Source organism: Empidonax traillii, unplaced genomic scaffold (assembly GCF_003031625.1).
Source record: "Empidonax traillii isolate 1590-97213 ecotype Southwest subspecies unplaced genomic scaffold, ASM303162v1 scaffold44:size1908036, whole genome shotgun sequence".
In the NCBI taxonomy this organism is placed as follows: Eukaryota; Metazoa; Chordata; class Aves; order Passeriformes; family Tyrannidae; genus Empidonax; species Empidonax traillii.
The window spans coordinates 602655-620752 of record NW_020955237.1 but is presented as its reverse complement, the minus strand read 5'-3'; the positions used below and the strand labels follow the sequence as shown (position 1 = coordinate 620752).

Below are 18098 nucleotides of genomic sequence, written 5' to 3'. Positions count from 1 at the left end.
TATTAGCAGATACAGTTAAAAAAAAAAACAAACAAACCAAAACAAAACCAACCCCCTCTAAACACGTATTCAACATGCAGTTTCATAAATAAAATAGGTGTGCTCTTGGCCCCAGTCAGGGATACAGAGTATTTTTGCTCCAAGAAGCACCAATTTGATTTATGCTTGGAACCAAAAGCAGGCATACCTGATTTCTGCAGAATAAATGCTGAAGGCCATGGAGGACAGACACTCTTATTTTAAAGCAGATTTTAATCAGTATCTTAGATTTACAGCTGACAAAGAAATCCATTTAGCGTCTGAAACTCCAATCCCTACATCTCATAAGTGAACAACTTTATCCTTAATCCCCTTGCAATTGAAAGACAAGTAAGCTTAAAGACAGAATGAAAAGGACAATATGTTACTGACACACCACATTATTCCTTTTTTCCCTCCAGACAAAGGGTTGGAATGTGGGAAAGAAGGGCCTCTTTTCTGCTCTCCATATTACTTTCCACAACGACCCTAAACTTTAAATAGAGGGCTAGGCATTTCTAGTGACATGGGAAGTGAACTACAAGGTAAACAGAAAGGCTAGGAATGTCTTCTTTCTTGTTAAGGGTCCACCTTCCCGGTAAAAACAAACAAAAAGCCCACCCACAACAACAAAACCCCACAAATCAGAGCTCAGACACGAACTGATGACCCTGTATTCTGCTGGAAAACAGAAAAGGACTACGATGGTGAGAAGAGACAATACTGTCCCACTTTTGGGACTGAGGTTGGAAGCTAGAGGCAGAGAGGAACAAGCAACACAGAGTGGGGCTGGGTACAGAGGGAGCTCCTATAACAGAAACTGCAGTAAGCTCTGCACATCGTGGTACTGCAACAGGACAGTTTTCAAGGGAAATATATTTGGCTACAGGATTCTCATGCGGTCTTGGTTTAGACACTGAGGATAGGTATTACAACAATACTACAGCAGTTTGAAATAGCAGTTTGAAATAAATGAAATACCAAAGTTATGCTGGAAACGTAAACTAGTGAAAGTGGTACATTACCATAAAAAAAAAATAAAAATAATCGTGTTACATAAAGTGAAGACTTTAGAAAACACCTGAAGAGTCCAAACATCAGACACAGGACGGAAAGCAGGACAGAGAAGGACTTTTGCATGTGGTGTTCCACACTAACTTCAGCAAGAGAAAATTGCCTCCTACTGCAGAATGGACAGTTAGAATTGAATTTGTGGCACATATATTGTCTTTTATTTTCCTGTTTTTCCTGAAAAGATACGTGTATTTTTCATTATACAAAGGGAATGGAGATGTAAAGAAAGCATCACTGTCACCATCTCTACAAACCAAGTTTTATATCACTTGTAGCTTATAATCTTAAACCAACAGATCTACAAAGCAAACATAACTAGCAATCTCGTCAGGATATATCCTGAACATATTTGGAAACACGAGATCATGTACTTGAACCACTACTGGGAATCAAGACAGCATTTAAAGATTATGACATCTACAGGTAGGCACCCAAATTAAGGTGTACAAACCTGTTAATCCACTACAGTCAATGAATATCTTGTCTATCAGCCAATGAAGTCGAAAGCAATTAGCCTGACAAGCTGCTAGATGCCTACTCAAGGGTAAGGTGAATCAATTGTATTGACCATGCTGTTTAATGAAACTTTAGCACATGCAGAGACATGCAACTGTCACACCACATAATTCTGGCAATTTTCAGACAAAGGATCAGTGAGATTTTAGAAAGGCAAGATAGATTCTTAAATTTGGGCATCAATTTCTGCTACCATCAGCTTGATGTGAAACGTCCTTTTCCACAGACCTTATCACAGCATAAGCAAAGTCAACAATCAGATAGTGGAGTACAGACACGCTGAACAGTATGCACAGTAAAACCAAACATCCAGTAACTCTGAATTTAAATTGGAATATAGACATGCACATCTTTGAACCACCCCCAATCCAGGAAAAAAAAAAAGAATCTTTGATACGATCACAGAAATTAGACAGTGAGAATCTTACCAGATCCCAAGTTTAGGATTCCTCTGGATAGTTTGCTTTTCCAAGGCTTAATTATGTTCAAGAGGTTTGCAATAACTCAAGCCATAGGATCACAGAATAGTTTGGGTTGGAAAGGATCTTAAAGATCACCCAGTTCCAACTCCTCTGCTGTGAGCAGAGAACCTTTTACTAGACCAGAGTCCCATCCAACCTGGCCTTTAACACTTCCAGGGAAGGGCACACTGAAAACAAGTAGTTTGGCATAGTTATGGCACTACAAATAGTTTACCTCATAGCCCCTAATTTAAGGGGTACATAACAGGAGAGGAAAATAACTTCCTCATAATTTGGCTTCTGTGAAAATACAGTTTGGCTGACATTTATGCTTTGGTCTGCCTTGGGTAACATGTGGGAATTTCCCTGGCTCACATCATTTCTGGAGCTGTAACATACCCCTTTACACCACAAGAAAGATCCCAGGGGAGCAGTCTTAGAGCTTCCCAAAGTTTTCTGCTTCAGTTCCCTGGAGAACAAGCAACTTTGCAAAATGCCTGCAAGTATGTTTAGAAGTTTTATTTCTGAAAGTGCAGATGGCTTCATATGCACGGTAAACAGTAAACCAGTAAAGCTCTACTAAAACAAAGTTCGCTGTATGGACAGGAAAGACCACGAGAGTAGCCCAGAAAACCTTTTGTACTTTGGTGGCAATGAACATTCCTATTGTGCTATCAGAGAAAGCAGGCACTAATTCAGAAGTGTGTGAGTTGTGCTGCCTTGAAGAAAGGTAGCCAATTTGAATGTGAAGAAACCAGGACACAATGATACTACAATTTCTCACATTAACAATCCTGTAGCAATGGCAGAGCTGTGTAACGAGGATGCCTAATTAAAACATGCACTAAAACCATTTTCCTCTATTTGTGCATGAAAAACTGCAGTTACAGCAACTTTTCCTCACATTGTCGTCTTTCTGCTGAGAAAAACTCTCATTTCTAGAGACAGAAAAGTTTGAGGAAAGCCCTCTCTGCGGTGCTTAGCAGGGCAGCCAGGTACTTCCCAGAAGCTTCACTGGCAGATCAGTAATTTGAAGCAAAGTGGAGACTCCAGAACAAGATCTACAAACCCGTGAGAAAACTAAGAATATGATAGACATTTCCAGTATTACTACCACTTCAGATAAACAAGGTAGTAAAGAAATAAAGACCCTCTAATAGCATACTACCTCAGAAGGAACTAAAGTTACAGAAGACTTTTTGAGTTAAAGTCTTGTTTCAAACTCCAGAATCCTTTCACTAAAAGTATTTTATAAAAGAAGCTAATAACTCTGATATATTAACCTCAAGGAAAGACAGGTTATCCCGTTTTTCTTCTCCTGAAAATGCATCATATATTACAAAGAAATAGAAAATTTATATTAGTTACTACAGCTTGACTCATTTTTTACAAAAATAAATCCAGTACAGAAGGTAGGAAGGCCTAACAAAACTTGTCGCAGATGCAAAAAAATTTAAACAAACTAATGTGACAACACAAATGGGAATATATTCTTTTGCTAGTCTGTGCCTCATGTTGAAATGGGCTTGAAAATAGACTAAATACATTCTGGAGTCTAACAATTAAGCCATGTGGCCTTCCTGCAACCAAAGATCAGATCCAGCAGTGCATATCTTCCTGTCACAAAATCTCATAACAGCACTGTAAAATACTGATTAATGGAGAAGCAGAAAAAAAGCATGGCACAAAATCAGATGCTGAACTTCCAAAAGAAGAAATGTCACAGCCTTAACATTTCACTGTCAATCTTAACAGTTTATCTTGGTGTTGACAAAGACTTTTATGTGTGTGGCATTTCTTGCTTGGTTGGTTTTTTGTTTGGTTGGTTTAGATATTTTATTAATTGGAGGTGGGGGGCTTGTGGGAGAGAGGTAAGGGGGCTGGTGGTGGTTGTGTGTTTTGTTTTTGTTTTCTGGGATTTTTTTTAAGGACCCCAGTTAAGACTGCTTCTGTAGAGATTTCTTAGCTTTCACTCTAGCTCGTCAGAAATTCCTGCTTTTGTATCTGAAACAAAAGATTGAGAAGCTACTTGCTATTATTTGAGACCCCTCAAAAAGCCTATTCTTTTCTGATTCACTTCATTTATTACTGAGATGCTGACTCGTATTAGGAAAAACTTCTTCACCGAAAGGATTGTCAAGCACTGGAATGGGCTGCCCAGGGAAGTGGTTGAGTCACCATTCCTGGAGGTAATTAAAAGATGTGTACATGTGGCACTTAGGGACATGGTTTAGGGGTGGACTTGGTAGCGTTAGATTTATGGCTGAACTCAATGATACAGGGTCTTCCCAACCTAGACAATTCTGTGATCTCCAGTCAGCCCACAGAAACAACCAAGTATCTTCACATTCTTTCCCATGGTGCTTCTGAGTGTGGAGTTGTACAAAATGACTGAGCTGATTCTACAGCTTTTTTCTGTCAAAAGATGGGCAACCCCTTCCCTCTCACATCCCACTATGACACATCCTATCCTTTACACTTTTTTAGCACCCACTGAATTTATATTAAAATTATCCCGCTAAGTAACTCAGCAGAATCCTTTGTGTTCTTTTGGCTATCTCAGTTGCCTAGTGAGTTACCAACTCAAACTGAATGATAAATTCTTACAAAATCCACACAGAAGTGGTTGAACCACTGAGCCATTCACAGGTAGAGTGATGGAAGCAGGATGTACCTGTTCCACAAGACACTCAGTAGAAAAATGGCCAACTATTTTTTTTTTTTTTTTTACCTGCACTTTACAATTGGCAAATTGTCACAGTGACTGTACACAAAGCCACTTCACTCAAATGCCATCATAACACTTGTTGGTATATATAAAAGTTGCAAGCAAGCCCACTTGCGTTCTGCAGCAACAGCTTTGCTTGCTAATCATCACTATCTCATTTTCTGAATATCTGTCTGCCTTTTTTTGGACAGCAAACACTTTGAAGTAGCAGCAGTTGTTCTCGTGTGACACCAAACACAGTTTCTCACCCACAACTGTCTGCACTAATACTCAATACTTAAAATTGTAATCTTTAGCACAGAGCAAAGCTAGTGTTTTTAAAACATTAGCCTCAAGAATTCCATGACCCTCTATGCCTAAAAGTAATTTACAGATGCATGTATATAAAAAATCTTCCATGTTGTGTTGTTGTTTGTTTTTAAACTCCCATGACCTTTTAGGGCTTGGCTCATTTTTCACCCCTTCAGGACTGTGACATTGTTTTTCCCCAGTGAGAATCATGATGCATTCTGACAGATCCATTCTCCAGAGAGAAAGAACACCACAGAGGTCCATCTACACAAAACAGCGAGCGCTCCATCTAATGCAGGGATGAAATAGGACCAGCAGCAGCTATATTAGCACAAGTGACAACTCCTTTCCCCTGACAGATTTAGCAGCATTGTTTGACCACATTCAGTATGCTAGCAGCATGCCAACTTGCTATTCTGTTATGCCCATGTGAATAAAAAAAACAGAAAGACAAAAAAGAATGGTAGGCTCTAGCACACAAATAATTCAGTAACTCTGAAGTCAGGCATAATGAGTTAAACTGAGGAGTGTGTATTTCATATGCATCACTTGGTAGATGCTAAAAAAGTACTGTACACAGCAGCCAATGTATGTACAGTGAGTAAACAGTAAGTGAGAGACTGCACTGGCAGCTGATGTCACACCCGCTAGAATCACAGGGCCAGAAAGTGAAGTAAAAGACTAAATACACCTAAAGATTTCCTTTAAAAAAGGAAGCTGTACTTCACTATACTCAAGCATCTCACCATTTACTAAGAAGACAAGAGAAACCTTCCTCTTTCCTGAAGGAAAGAATCACAATATAAATGGATGATCTTGGTGAACTTCTTACCACCTCCACATGTATTAAGAGATTTTTCAAATGTAAATGCTACGCCACTGCATATTGCCAAGTTGCTCTTAGTTGAAGCACGTTCTGCCAAAATGAAGGAAGTTGAAGGAAACATTAATGCACGATTCTCCATTTCCACTGAAAAATGTATCAGTTACTAAAAGCAGTGAAACATCAGAAACCTTAACATCTTAAAGGTATTTTATGTAAGACTATTTGACAAGTAATCAGTCTGCTAAACCACTTTTTAATCAAGACCTTTAATAATGAAATGAAATATCAATGAGAAGGCATATCAAGCCAGTATCAACTTGTTGGAAAAAAAAATCAGGGCAATTATGTAATCTTCATGATATGAAAGTATTCTTAATATACATTTAATTCAAAGGGTGGAAACTGCACAGAAAACCTAGGAACAATGAAAGAAGGGAAAGCTACATAAAAAAAAGCAAAATGCATGACACAGAGATCACTCCTGAATTACTTATATTAACACATCAACTCCACTTTGCCAGGTTAAAAAAAAACAATTGGTGCATGAATACTTCACACTCAACCAAGAATTTTCAAAAACAAGTAACACGTTTTGACTGAATATATGTCTCACTTTATATGGTAAAAACTTAAATGTCTGTTAGCAGTATCAAGTTAAGGTAGCTATGCTGAAAAATTTATTGAATACTAAAGCAGATAGATATCCTCTATGATCACAGTTAAAATTCTACTATGACATATGAATCAGTGAGGTGTGAAATACTTTGCACTGGTATAACGTAATGTTTTGCCATATAAGTCTTATAAATTTTAGATTAAAAAATCCACATTGTATATCAAGTTTTAACAATTGAGAACAACCCTTTGAAAAGTGCAGGTGACCAAAAGTGAGATTTCTGAAGAATGAACCTAGTGATTTATGTGATTTATTTAGTTTGATTCCTACAGTTTTTACAGGATTCCTATAGTTCTAACAATACAAAGAGCACTTTATTTTCAATACAGGTAAGTTCCAGTAACTAAGGTTCATGAAAACAGAAAGCAAAAAAAACCTAAGAATTCAGATTATTTTCACAACTACTAATTAAGAAAGCTATGAATAGATGAAAGCGGCTCAGTAATAGGGGAAAAAAGCACACCTCCTCTCTTTCATGACAGTCAGCAAAGCAAGTAATAGTATTACTCTTCTTTCTGCATCAATCAGGTAGAAATTACCCAACACATATACAAGAATGCATATCAGCTAGAAAGCAGTGAAAAGACAGCATATTCCAAGTAGAATCCAGGAATCACTAGAAACTCACATAAGAAGTCATGTATTGGGATTACTTAGGAATCTAATTCTTAATAGTTAACTCTGTACATCTAGACTTGCACAGACGTGCTTCTGAAAACAAGAAAGTAAAATTCAGATGCCTATTGTGACTGTCCAGATTTTTCTTTTGCAGATGAGCATAAAATATTGCAAACTAAAGGCTGATTTTTTTAATGTTTCCAAGTACAGATAAAGTTGGCAGGAAATAAAGAGTCTGGTGTTACACTCAGTTTGAAGCAGCAGTTCAAAAACGGACCACTTTCCAAAATACTGTCTTATAATATTATTTCTAACCAAGACACTGAGATAATATATGTAGAAAAACCATTCTTACATCCTCACCTTGTTATTATGTTAATTATTCCCATTGTGTGTTTTTGCATACCAGATTTGTGAACAGCACTGCTTTACTGCTAAGACTTCTAAAAACCAGGTTTTGTAGCTGAAATGTTAACAGTTTTCCTAGCATAGAAGAACAAAAATGAAGGATGGTTCCAAAGGACAGTTACAATGCTGACTTGAAAATTATTTACATACAGTTTCTGATAAACCATTCTTTAAATGCTTTACAGCAGTACAAAAATCTACTGTCCTGCACAAGTTTCCTCAAAGACCAACTATGAAAATAATATTAAATAATTACAGTTAGGACTACATAACGTATCAAGGCATGTTTAAGATATTGCTGTTACTTCAAAAAAGTCTTGTCTATTCATAGAGAATAAACTACTCAATTTAGTTCTGAATTTAAATTTGCAGTTAGGTCCTGAACTCAGAAAGACGTGGTGTTAGTGCCAAAATCACAGTAATAAGTCTTGATATATACAGTCTTTCTGTATTATAAACTTACACCCAGCGACCCCCCCCCCAAAAAAACCCACCACAATGCCACCTCTCTGCATTATTACATACACAACTGTAACCATTGTATGCTACAATGATTAAAGCCAAACTAGGATTATAGTCTCGTAACAACATTTCTTCATTACCAATTCATAGTAATACACATATTCCAGAATACAGTGAAACTCAAGAAGAACTTCCTCTAAAACTTTCAAAGGTTTAGATGTTTAAAAGAAAAACGGAAGAAAAAAAAAAGACAAAAAAGAGTCAAAATGCTGAAGGCTGAGGAACACTCTGTAACTGCGTGACTATGTATTTATTCGCCCTGTTCTGCTCTCTTCTCTGCAACAATTATCAGCTGCTGCCAAGGTTGGAGTGACCCAGTACAACTGTTCTTACGCTTGAAAGTCAGTAAAAGCCTTCCCCAGATACACAACATTGGTCATGTCAGTACATAAATCAAATTAATACTTCCCAGAACACCAACGATGGATTTGAATGGTGAACATAAGTTTATGGTAATGGTTTAAAAAATTATGTTCAGTTCTTCCAGCCCATTTTCTTCTTTTCTGTCACCAATTCTAGAAATAGAAAATTCAGGGTGATCAATTTTTAGTTGTTTTAACAAAGCATATAGCATGCCTTCCTCGCATCATACGTTTACTGTTTGGAGAGCAGATCAGGCAACTCTGATTTCAAAACTAGTCAAGAGAATTCTGATCACCTACTTCTCTGAGTATTATCGAACTAACATTAGAAGAAATTTGTGAAAGAGAAAAATATCTTCCTATTCTAAGACTATTTTCTCAATTAACATTCTGATTCTTCTCTGAATCATTCTGATTTGTTCAAGAACCCAAACTCACAAATGTTACCTGGCCCTTTCTGATGAACTCTAAGCTTTCAGGAGGTAGACACAGTCTCCAGAAATATCCTGTTATGCAGAGTGTCATGTAAGAAGCCCAGCAACATCAGCAGATGTAGGATCGCCCAATTTACCAATCAACATATAAAGGCCAATTTGGAAACATCAAAGTAATAACATACTCAAATTCAAACATTAACAAAGGGACACATCTAGAAACTACAAGTAATTCAGAAATAGCACCAACCTCAGCAGGAAACCTTTAAACTGTGGTAAATATGCAATGTGCTAATTACCCCACCTTAAAATGCTATAACCAGAAGATTTCCGAATAGTGCTGAGTGTTTGGGAACTTCAATCCCTTGTATTAGGGACAGGGCCCTGTCACATCTTTGTCACGTGGGTCATACAGTCACATTGCTGTGACCACTCAAGACTTCTATACTTTCTCCCAAAGAGGTAATTTTCAGAGAAGGTATAGGAAGTGTCATTTATAAATTTCAGAACAAGACCTAGGCACAATTCTATGAACACAGAAGACACCCAATTTGTTGGTCATCTTCAACTTAGAAAACCTATCCCACTGAGGTAACAAGCTAACCTAAAATACTCAGCTGCAAATACCACATTTATGAAAACAGCAAATTTTTTTGCATTTAATTTTTTGTATTTCATGGAAAAAATAACGAGTCTACCCATGACACACACATATGGTTTGCATAAAGAAAGAGATGAACACATTCTAAATTCTCTAGATATGAGGTTGCTCAAGCTGAATTCTGACTTCACTGATGATCAGGATGTAACAAAGAAATCAGATTACTTACAGATTTAATAATTTGTTTTTAAAGAAATAATTTCCAAGCAACAGCTGTTCTTGATAGTCCTCTATTTTTATGAAGTAATTATTTTTAAATATATGTATTTATTTATAGTCTATGTACACCTCAAGCAGGAAACAAATATTTTATGCAGCTAAAAAAAACCAAACAAAATCCCTGTGTTGTTCACCATACATCTTTACATGAAAAGATTAATTATTCTTTCTTACTCTTACAATTATTGTGTATTTTTCCATAAATCAAGGCCACATTGTTTTGCTTTAAATACCTTACCTCTATGCACAAGGATCTCCTATTAATCATTCTGTAGTCTTAAATCAACAGCTGTAGTTTATTTCACAATGAACAGTTATGCAAATAGGGCATAGAGATGTAGTTACTTCATTTCAACCAAACAAGTGCTAACTGACAGGAGCCATTTCAAATATGGGCAAGTAACTGCCCTTGCTCATCTTTATCATTTTGCCATGCTTCTGGTCTAGGACTTGAAAGGTTATTGAAAGTATCACTTACGAACAGCATAAAATTATGCTCACTACCCCCTTCTCCGACTGAAAGAGAATTAAAAATCTTGCTGCCTTTTCAATTTTCATGTCAGATAATGAATGTCAGAAAAAAACCAAATAAATAGATAATTTTAAAAGTATTGTTATGAAACGATGCAGGAGAAACCACCTAAATAAATGGTGGTATGTAGCCAAAACCATAGCAATAAGTAGCAGTTGAACTAAAGTGAGCTTAGAGAAGTCCAGATAGCAAAGAACAAAACCAGTAAATTTAGAAACACAATCTCCCCTTTCAGGAAAACTTTCATAAACACTGTATCACTCAGACTAATTTATTAATGAATAACACTGATTCATAAGCTATTGCTAGTTCAGGCAGAATTTCAGTGAAGAGACTTCCTCATTATATTTATTTACTCAAACTTATGCCGACGCCATCGAGATGCATACTAGAAAGCTTTCAAGTATGTGCTAACAGTAAAATTTAGTCATGTAACTAAAAAAATACAACGGTAAGTACATTTTTTTTTGTTCTTGGTCGTTGGGTTTTGGGTTTTCTTGTTTGGTGGGGTTTTTCAACTTCATTTTCTCGCTTGTGCATCTTTACCAGTTTTCCTCCTCTTCACTAACCATGTTCTGAAGTTTTGCTTCCCAAATTTTCCATCACCAAACAAGTGACTGGCAAGAGAAAAAAAACTCACTTCTGCATTAAATCTGATATTACAGATTTTTAAACTGAAATAAATACTTTTTATTGTGACAGTTATGAGTGCTCCAGTTAAAAAACTGACAAGTATCATCCAGCACTAGTATAGCAGTGTTATGTCACCTTGCCTTCTGTATCAGAAATAATCACAGGAGTACTGCTCAGTGTACAAATTCACCTGCACTCTTGTATAAGCATCTGCCTACCTAAATGCAATTAAAAACACCTCCAAAGAAAAGCAAGGCTCTTATTTTATAAAATCTTTTGTGCAGTTATCAAAGCCCCAAGACACATGCTTATGTCTTGGTTGCAAGAAGATAGTTGGCATTAGAAGTAGATGTCTTGTGTCAACTACTGTTTTAAAAAAGAAGTTTCAGATGGGATTCTCAATTATGAAGTCAGAGTTAAGAAAAACTTATCTGATTTTTCAGCACATTCCCCCAAGCCAGTTGGCCACCATTTCAACATCAGTTTTCAAGCCATCCTGTAAACCTCTTGAATGTTGCTCTGTTCTGCAGGTTTGAGTTTGCATGGATACAAACACTACGATAACTGCAGTTGTAACTATAACTGACCACTTTGTTACACTCAAAAGAGAAAAACCTCTACCTGATATTAAGCATCTCTTTATGTTATTAGGGGAAAACTTCCAAGATTGCTAAGTAACTGGTAAAGTATGCATGAAGGTCATCAGTTTGGCAAATGATGCATTTATTTCTGGGCAGGCTATCCTTGACACAGCTTCCTTATTTACTGTAATTATGATGAGGGGTGTGTTTCTTTACACAGTATCTACAATGGATAGGCTCGGACACAAAGTAATGCTGAAACCAGGCACTGCACTAACCTCAAAGTGGGGTGGTGGGAAACAAAAGAAAAAAACCTCAATAACATTTATCACAAAGACTCAAACATAGCAAACATATCAAGAAGGCAGCAGGAGATTTTGATACTTCACTGGTTGGGGCGGAGAGGGAGGAAGCATGTTGTGGAATGTTGTGAAAACACAGCATTGCCTAAACACCAAAGATGATATTGATACTGATCCAAATCGCAGAATAATCTCTTTTGTAAAACAGAAAGTACAAGATATTTTACTCTCCGAACCACAGTAGAAAAAACAAAGAACCCACACACATAAGCAAGTTTAGAGATGCTGTACACAAAAACTTTAAACACAGATATGAGTGCAGATCTTCAAAGACATAGCAGTACCCAATTCCTAGAGATACCTTAATGACAGATAAGCAAATCATTAAGTTTTAAAGTAGTCTTTTGTTAACCTTTTTCCTTCACTAAAAATGCTGTTTCTATTTTCAAGAAATGAAAAGTGAAAATATTTTAAGCACACATCACTTTTCTAGCTCTGATAAGTCTAAGGATTACAAAAGCAGCACTTAGGAAGCAAAGACAAAGGTACACAAATGTTATTAATCTAACCAGGCCAATGCACTATACAATTCCAAAGCAATAGTCAGATAAAGCACAAGTGCAAGCACAAGTGCAGACAGGAAAGTTAAGTGCACGCCTTAATTCTGGAGTGCATGTACTCAGCACTTCTAACTCTCTTATTTTAAAAACCTATCGAAAGCTTGCACATTGCCAAAATGTTAGCAGGCCACCCTCGTTATCACTTTCCTTTGGTCCCCCTACATAAAAACCTCAATATACAAGAATAACACAGTAGAACATTTCTTAGACAGTAAGCACAGTAAGATATGTCTCCGACAGCTTTTTTTCAAGTTGCCCTTGTATTTCAGAAGAGCTGGAAAAAATGTTACTGATTACCTCTTTGCTACTATTACAGCTTCAGTTATAGATTCACAAACAAGGGAGCAAAAAACAGCTCTTCTCCCTGTGACCTGCTCTAACAAAACATCCTGCTATAGCTACTCATCAGAATGGTGGCAAACTGCAAAGTGAGGGTGAAAGGTGCCCACACATTGTGATTACTTGGCTATTTTAAAATACTGTTTCTATGCTTTGCTGAAGCCCCACTTCTCTGCATTTTCAAGCCAGGCCACGTATCCCAAAAGAATGCAAAGAAGAACCTACAGGCCTTCCAGAACAGTCTTAGCATTAGTATGGAAGAACTGCCTCTGAGCCACCAAAAAGTAAGTACCAGCTGCCCTCTCAGCACTAGTTCCCTACCACTCCAAAAGGGTTTTTTTCCTTCCCCCACTACCTGAGCTTTCAGTATCAGGCAGGTGCCCTATATTCCTGCCCTGCTTCTTCCATACTGATGAAGGAAGCTGAAAACAGTGTGGTCATCAAATCTCAAGCTGACTTTGGAAACAAAATTCATCCAGCCTTCTTTGACTATCCCACAAATAACCCTTAAAAATGCCCGACATTTCTGTGGGCTGTAAACTGCAAATAGCATCCCAAGACGTTTGCCCTGCATGCAATGCACTATGATTTGCCATGTGGGAACATGGAATCAAATACTACATGGTTTAAAGCGATGCAAGCACAGTAAGAAAAGTAACACCATTTAGACCTTGTGATGTTAAATGGAACTTCTGTATGTATGATTATTACCTAAATGATAGGAGGAAATTATTAACCATGAAGGCAAAAAAAGGAAAAGGGTATTTTCTCACATAACACCAGTCAATTGTGTGATACTTGCTCTCAGGGAGAAAGAAAAAAAAAAAAAAAGAAGCCAATTTTCTCAGCTACTTTGTTCATATATGTCCTATGTTATAGCTAGAAAACTCAACATTTATAAGATAGAGAGAATTTGTTGCACAAGAGAAGTCAATAAACCAAAGTATTGTCTTGTAATGTGTGTTTGCGAATAGCAAATGAAAGCACTGAAGTTTGAGATAGGTACATTTCAGTTGATTAAAGAGTACAGTATCAGAAAGTGAAGATTGTTACCCTCAAAAAGGAGGGAATGAACACACACAGCACTTGACCATCAGCAGTTGGCACCCCTCTATCCGTAAGTGAACATGCTCTGTAAAGTTCCTAATAGCCACTGCAAGCTCTAAGCTACAGGATTCCCAGAAAACAGGGATCCCTTGAAGGAAGACAAGCCTGACTACTTATAATGCACTATGGTCTCAGCTGGGCAAGTTCTAAACTACCTCGGCCTTCCCAGCTCAAAGGCAACAGCTAAAACTCCAACAAAAGAAAAGGTGTTGATCACCCAGTAGAATAAGGCAACTCAGCTACGGAGGTGAGCAAAGAATCACAGATCGGTTTGGGTTGGAAGGGACCTTTCAAGGTCACCTAGTCCAACCCCCTTGAAAGAACTTAGGAGCAAAACAAGTGTGGATTACACATGCCTTTTACAGCCAGCCCAAAGCTCTGGGAGGTATATGAGTTGCTGTGATTCAGCTTGGAATACCTATAAAACAGCCAGAAACAAAGATGAATTACACTAAAAACACATAATACTTGAATTGTCCTTTCTGGCCTTAAGAAGTTATGAGCTTGATTTCAGTAGTCTAATTAAACCAGCCTCTCTCATCCCATTGCTAATTCCTTCCAGATGACTGCAACGGGAGTTGCACTGGTGGCAAGTCTGTCCTCCTTTTCCTTTCCTTTTCTACTCTAAATAGGTAATATAACACAAGGCCAAAATCTGAGTGCTCTAAATCCCAATTATTAATTGTAATTTTATAACTGACAAAAGACATGACACATGACCTTAAGTAGGCAAAAGCAATGAATCTAACTTGTATCTGCACAGGTTTTTTCTTACTATACCACCAAAATAATGCCCCAAAATATTTGTGCTGGGGACAATTCTTCCAGAGTTGATCATCCTGTCAGCAAACTGATTTTCTTAAGAGAAGATTTATCTGAATCCCTTTAAAAGATGGGGTATAGGCAGGGCCAAGTGGCTCAGACATAAAAGAAAACAAAACAAAAACACCAAGAAAGGCCCAATCCTCCACTTAAAAATAAACAAAAAAAAAAAGCAAACTCTCTCCCTGCCTCAAAACAGCAAACCACATACTTACTTTACATTATTATCTTTTACCAGGCTAATATTTTACACAGAAAATTCACACACAATGCACCATCCACTGACATATAAAATGCCATTCACAAACATTATTACGTATAACTTTTAAAGAGGCAGAGCACCAAGAATCTCCAAAGAATAAACCCTTACTAAAGCAGCCATAGTAAACAAACCAACATGGTGTCTTCTGAGAGAACCTCAGCAACCCTGAAACTGCAGCAAAGAGCAAACCAAACACATGCAGAGAAATGCAGATCAGCTCCACATGCAGCAGAGCACTCCTACAGCCTTAAGCACAAAATGCGAGGAAGATGCAGGACCCAAAGCAGCACCAACAGAAGCAGTGCTCACCTCAAAACTATTATTTGTTTTGAAATTCTTAATAACAGCACTGGCTGCTTGCATGGGAAAACCATAGTCAGAATACAGTCCACAGGTATAGACGAGTGAAGGATTGACCTGTATGCTAAGTCATGCTCGTCAAACCACCACTAATGTAAACCTACTCAAAACAAGGCAAAGCCACTATAACTTCTTGTGTTTGTAACAAGGAGGCCCCTATAACCAGAAGCATATGGCTGACACACCGTTTATGGTGATCCTCTACTTGGCCCAAATCAGGTATTCCACAGTAATCAAAGTTCAGATGTACAGGGAAATAAAAAACTTTAGAACGTTCTTTTAAGCTAATGCAAATGTGAGCCCAATGGAAAACTCTGCGATCTGCACAACACAGTGAACCAAAATATTGTACTATTAGTACCGAATTAGGGTAACAAAATATTTGAACTAATTGCTTACATAATCATTGTAACAGCTGGAAAAACAAATATTCATTGTGTCCACTGTGGAAATCAAGTTATCATCTAGCTTAGTTAATGTCTTGCTGTGACTTTTAAGCTTCTTACTTTTGATTCCTCTTTAAAATGATGTTAATACCTACTGTGGATATATGGTGCTACATGACTAGTAAGCTGTAGTTTTTCCAACAAAAAACCAAGACTCACACTTTTTTGATAAGGCAGGATATTTACATTTAAAGCAACTTTTTATTCAACTGCAACCACTGCAGTGATTTTTTTTTTACTGTTGTTAATAGGCGCTATATAGTCACAGCGCAAAATATTTTTTATGGCATTAAAAATGTTTTGCATCTTACCCAAGAGCCTCTTTTCAATACAATACAGGTCAAGTAGTTGTACTGCTACTACTACAGGACTCTTGAAACCAGTAGGTGGCTGAAAACCGCTCATGGCAAAAATTAGTATCACAAGGATGGTTGCCTATGGAATTCTGAGTAAAAGATTTCAAACAGACCACATCTAAAAATTACGACTCCGGCATTTAAATTCCGTGTATTGTTCTTTCACATCAGAACACTTCAGTATGTTACAAAACATAAAAACGTTACTAAACCCACTGACTAAAATTCTGATTCTGCATATTTCATAAACAGGTAACACTGCTTACAGAAATAATTGTGTCATGTGTTTGAACTGTTAAGGCCTTCATTCTGCATTTTTTTGTTAATAGTTTTCCTTGTCTTGATTTTAAAGACCGCATTTCACTGGAACAACTGTGTTCCAGTGAAAGAGAGGAGAGAGAAGACATAAGAGCCTATTCCTTTAAACTGATTTCTTAAACAGCTCTCTTCCCAGGAACTAAAACATACTTGAAATTATGATACATATACATGGAGATAACTTTCAGCCCATTCTAAGCACTCATATTGGAGGAAAAGAGACTTAGAGAAGGAATTGTTGATCCCACATCTTACTAAGTAGAAAACAATACTTATGCTGCTATTGCTTTTACTTCCTTTATATTTCACAGTCTACTTTTATCTCATTGATTCTGTCATTTCCCTGCCTGCTTCCCCGTAAAATTGATCTATGCAGGGTAAAAGCAGTCCTGAATCTCCTGAAGCAGACCAGTTATACACCCGCATCCAGACAAGGATCCTCTGCCCCAGGAAATGTCACTTTCTAGAGCTTGCTTTTTGCATTTTACCCATCTCTTTGAGAGAGCCTAACCCTCACCTTAGTCCTCAGCAAGGCAAGACCAACTACACATTCAGGTCGGAAAGGAGAGTTCCCGATCGTCTGCGGCAAAATCTCTCGGTGTGTAGCAGATACCAGCGCTGCTTCCTTCCTCTTACCTGCCCCCCGCACACACACGCACATCTGAGGGCAGCGGAGGATGTTCGGAGCAATTTAACAAGCAAAGGGGAGACGAATGCCTGCCGGTCTCGGAGCAAGAGGCTCACGGCCAGCCAGCCTAAGGCAGGCATGGATTCACGACAGGCAGGGATACACACGAAACGCTGGCAGGAGCAGCCGTGGTGCCGCCCGGAGCCGCAGGGCGCGATCGGCCGGAGGGCCGGGCACTGTAAACACGAGCACCGGGGGGTCGGAGCGCAGCGCCCGGGGCTGGGCCAGCCCGGTGGCCCCGCCAAGCCCGAGAAGCGGCTCCACCGGCGGCCCCGGCCCCGCGGCCCCACCAGGCCGCTCCACGCCGCCGCCCGATCCCCCCCGCACCGCCCGCCGCGGCCGCAGCGAGGCTCGGGCGGTTCCCCCCGGCCCGGCGCCCCCGCCCGTACCTCGGCTGAGATCGAGGGACACGTTCTCCTCGCCGCTGTCGTTCCGACCTGCGGGGAAGGGGGGGGGGGTAGAGAAGCGCGTTAGGCGGGCGGCGAAGGAAGAAGCGCCGAGGGGGAAGGGGGTGAGGGGCAGGGCAGAGGGAGGGCAGGAGGGGAGAAGAGGAGAGGAGTCGGGGGTGCGGGCGGGCGCGGGGCGGCCCGCGGGGCGCCGCTCACCTCGGATGCGGAGGTGCCTCAGCGAGCGGGCGCGGAGCGTCGCCGCCATGTTTGCGGCCCCGCAGCCACAACACCGGAAACCTCGCCCGCTCTCGCGAGGGGAGGCGCGCGCGGCGCATCCCCCCCATGCCCCCCCGCCCCGGGGCGGCTGAGGCGGCGCGGGCGAGGCCGGGCTGAGGGAGCGGCCGCGGAGCTGGAAGGGGATTTGCTTTCTCTCTCTCTCTCTCTCTCTCTCTTTTTTTTTTTTTTTTTTTTTTTTTTTTTTTTTTTTTTTTTTTTTTTTTTTTTTTTTTTTTTTTTTTTTTTTTTTTTT

General features: G+C 39.1%; 1 protein-coding gene across 1 annotated transcript in view; it reads right to left on the bottom strand.

The window, feature by feature from the left end:
- RICTOR (RPTOR independent companion of MTOR complex 2) overlaps positions 1 to 17879 on the bottom strand; it is a 75865-nt gene extending 57986 nt beyond the window's left edge. The window contains exons 1-2 of the mRNA XM_027878691.1: positions 17786 to 17879; positions 17570 to 17617 (exon numbers count right to left, since the gene is read on the bottom strand). Of these exons, the coding sequence (XP_027734492.1) occupies positions 17570 to 17617; positions 17786 to 17834 (97 nt within the window). The 5' untranslated portion in view covers positions 17835 to 17879. The remainder of the gene's footprint in view (positions 1 to 17569; positions 17618 to 17785) is intronic.
- Between the last annotated feature and the right edge of the window lie 219 nt (positions 17880 to 18098).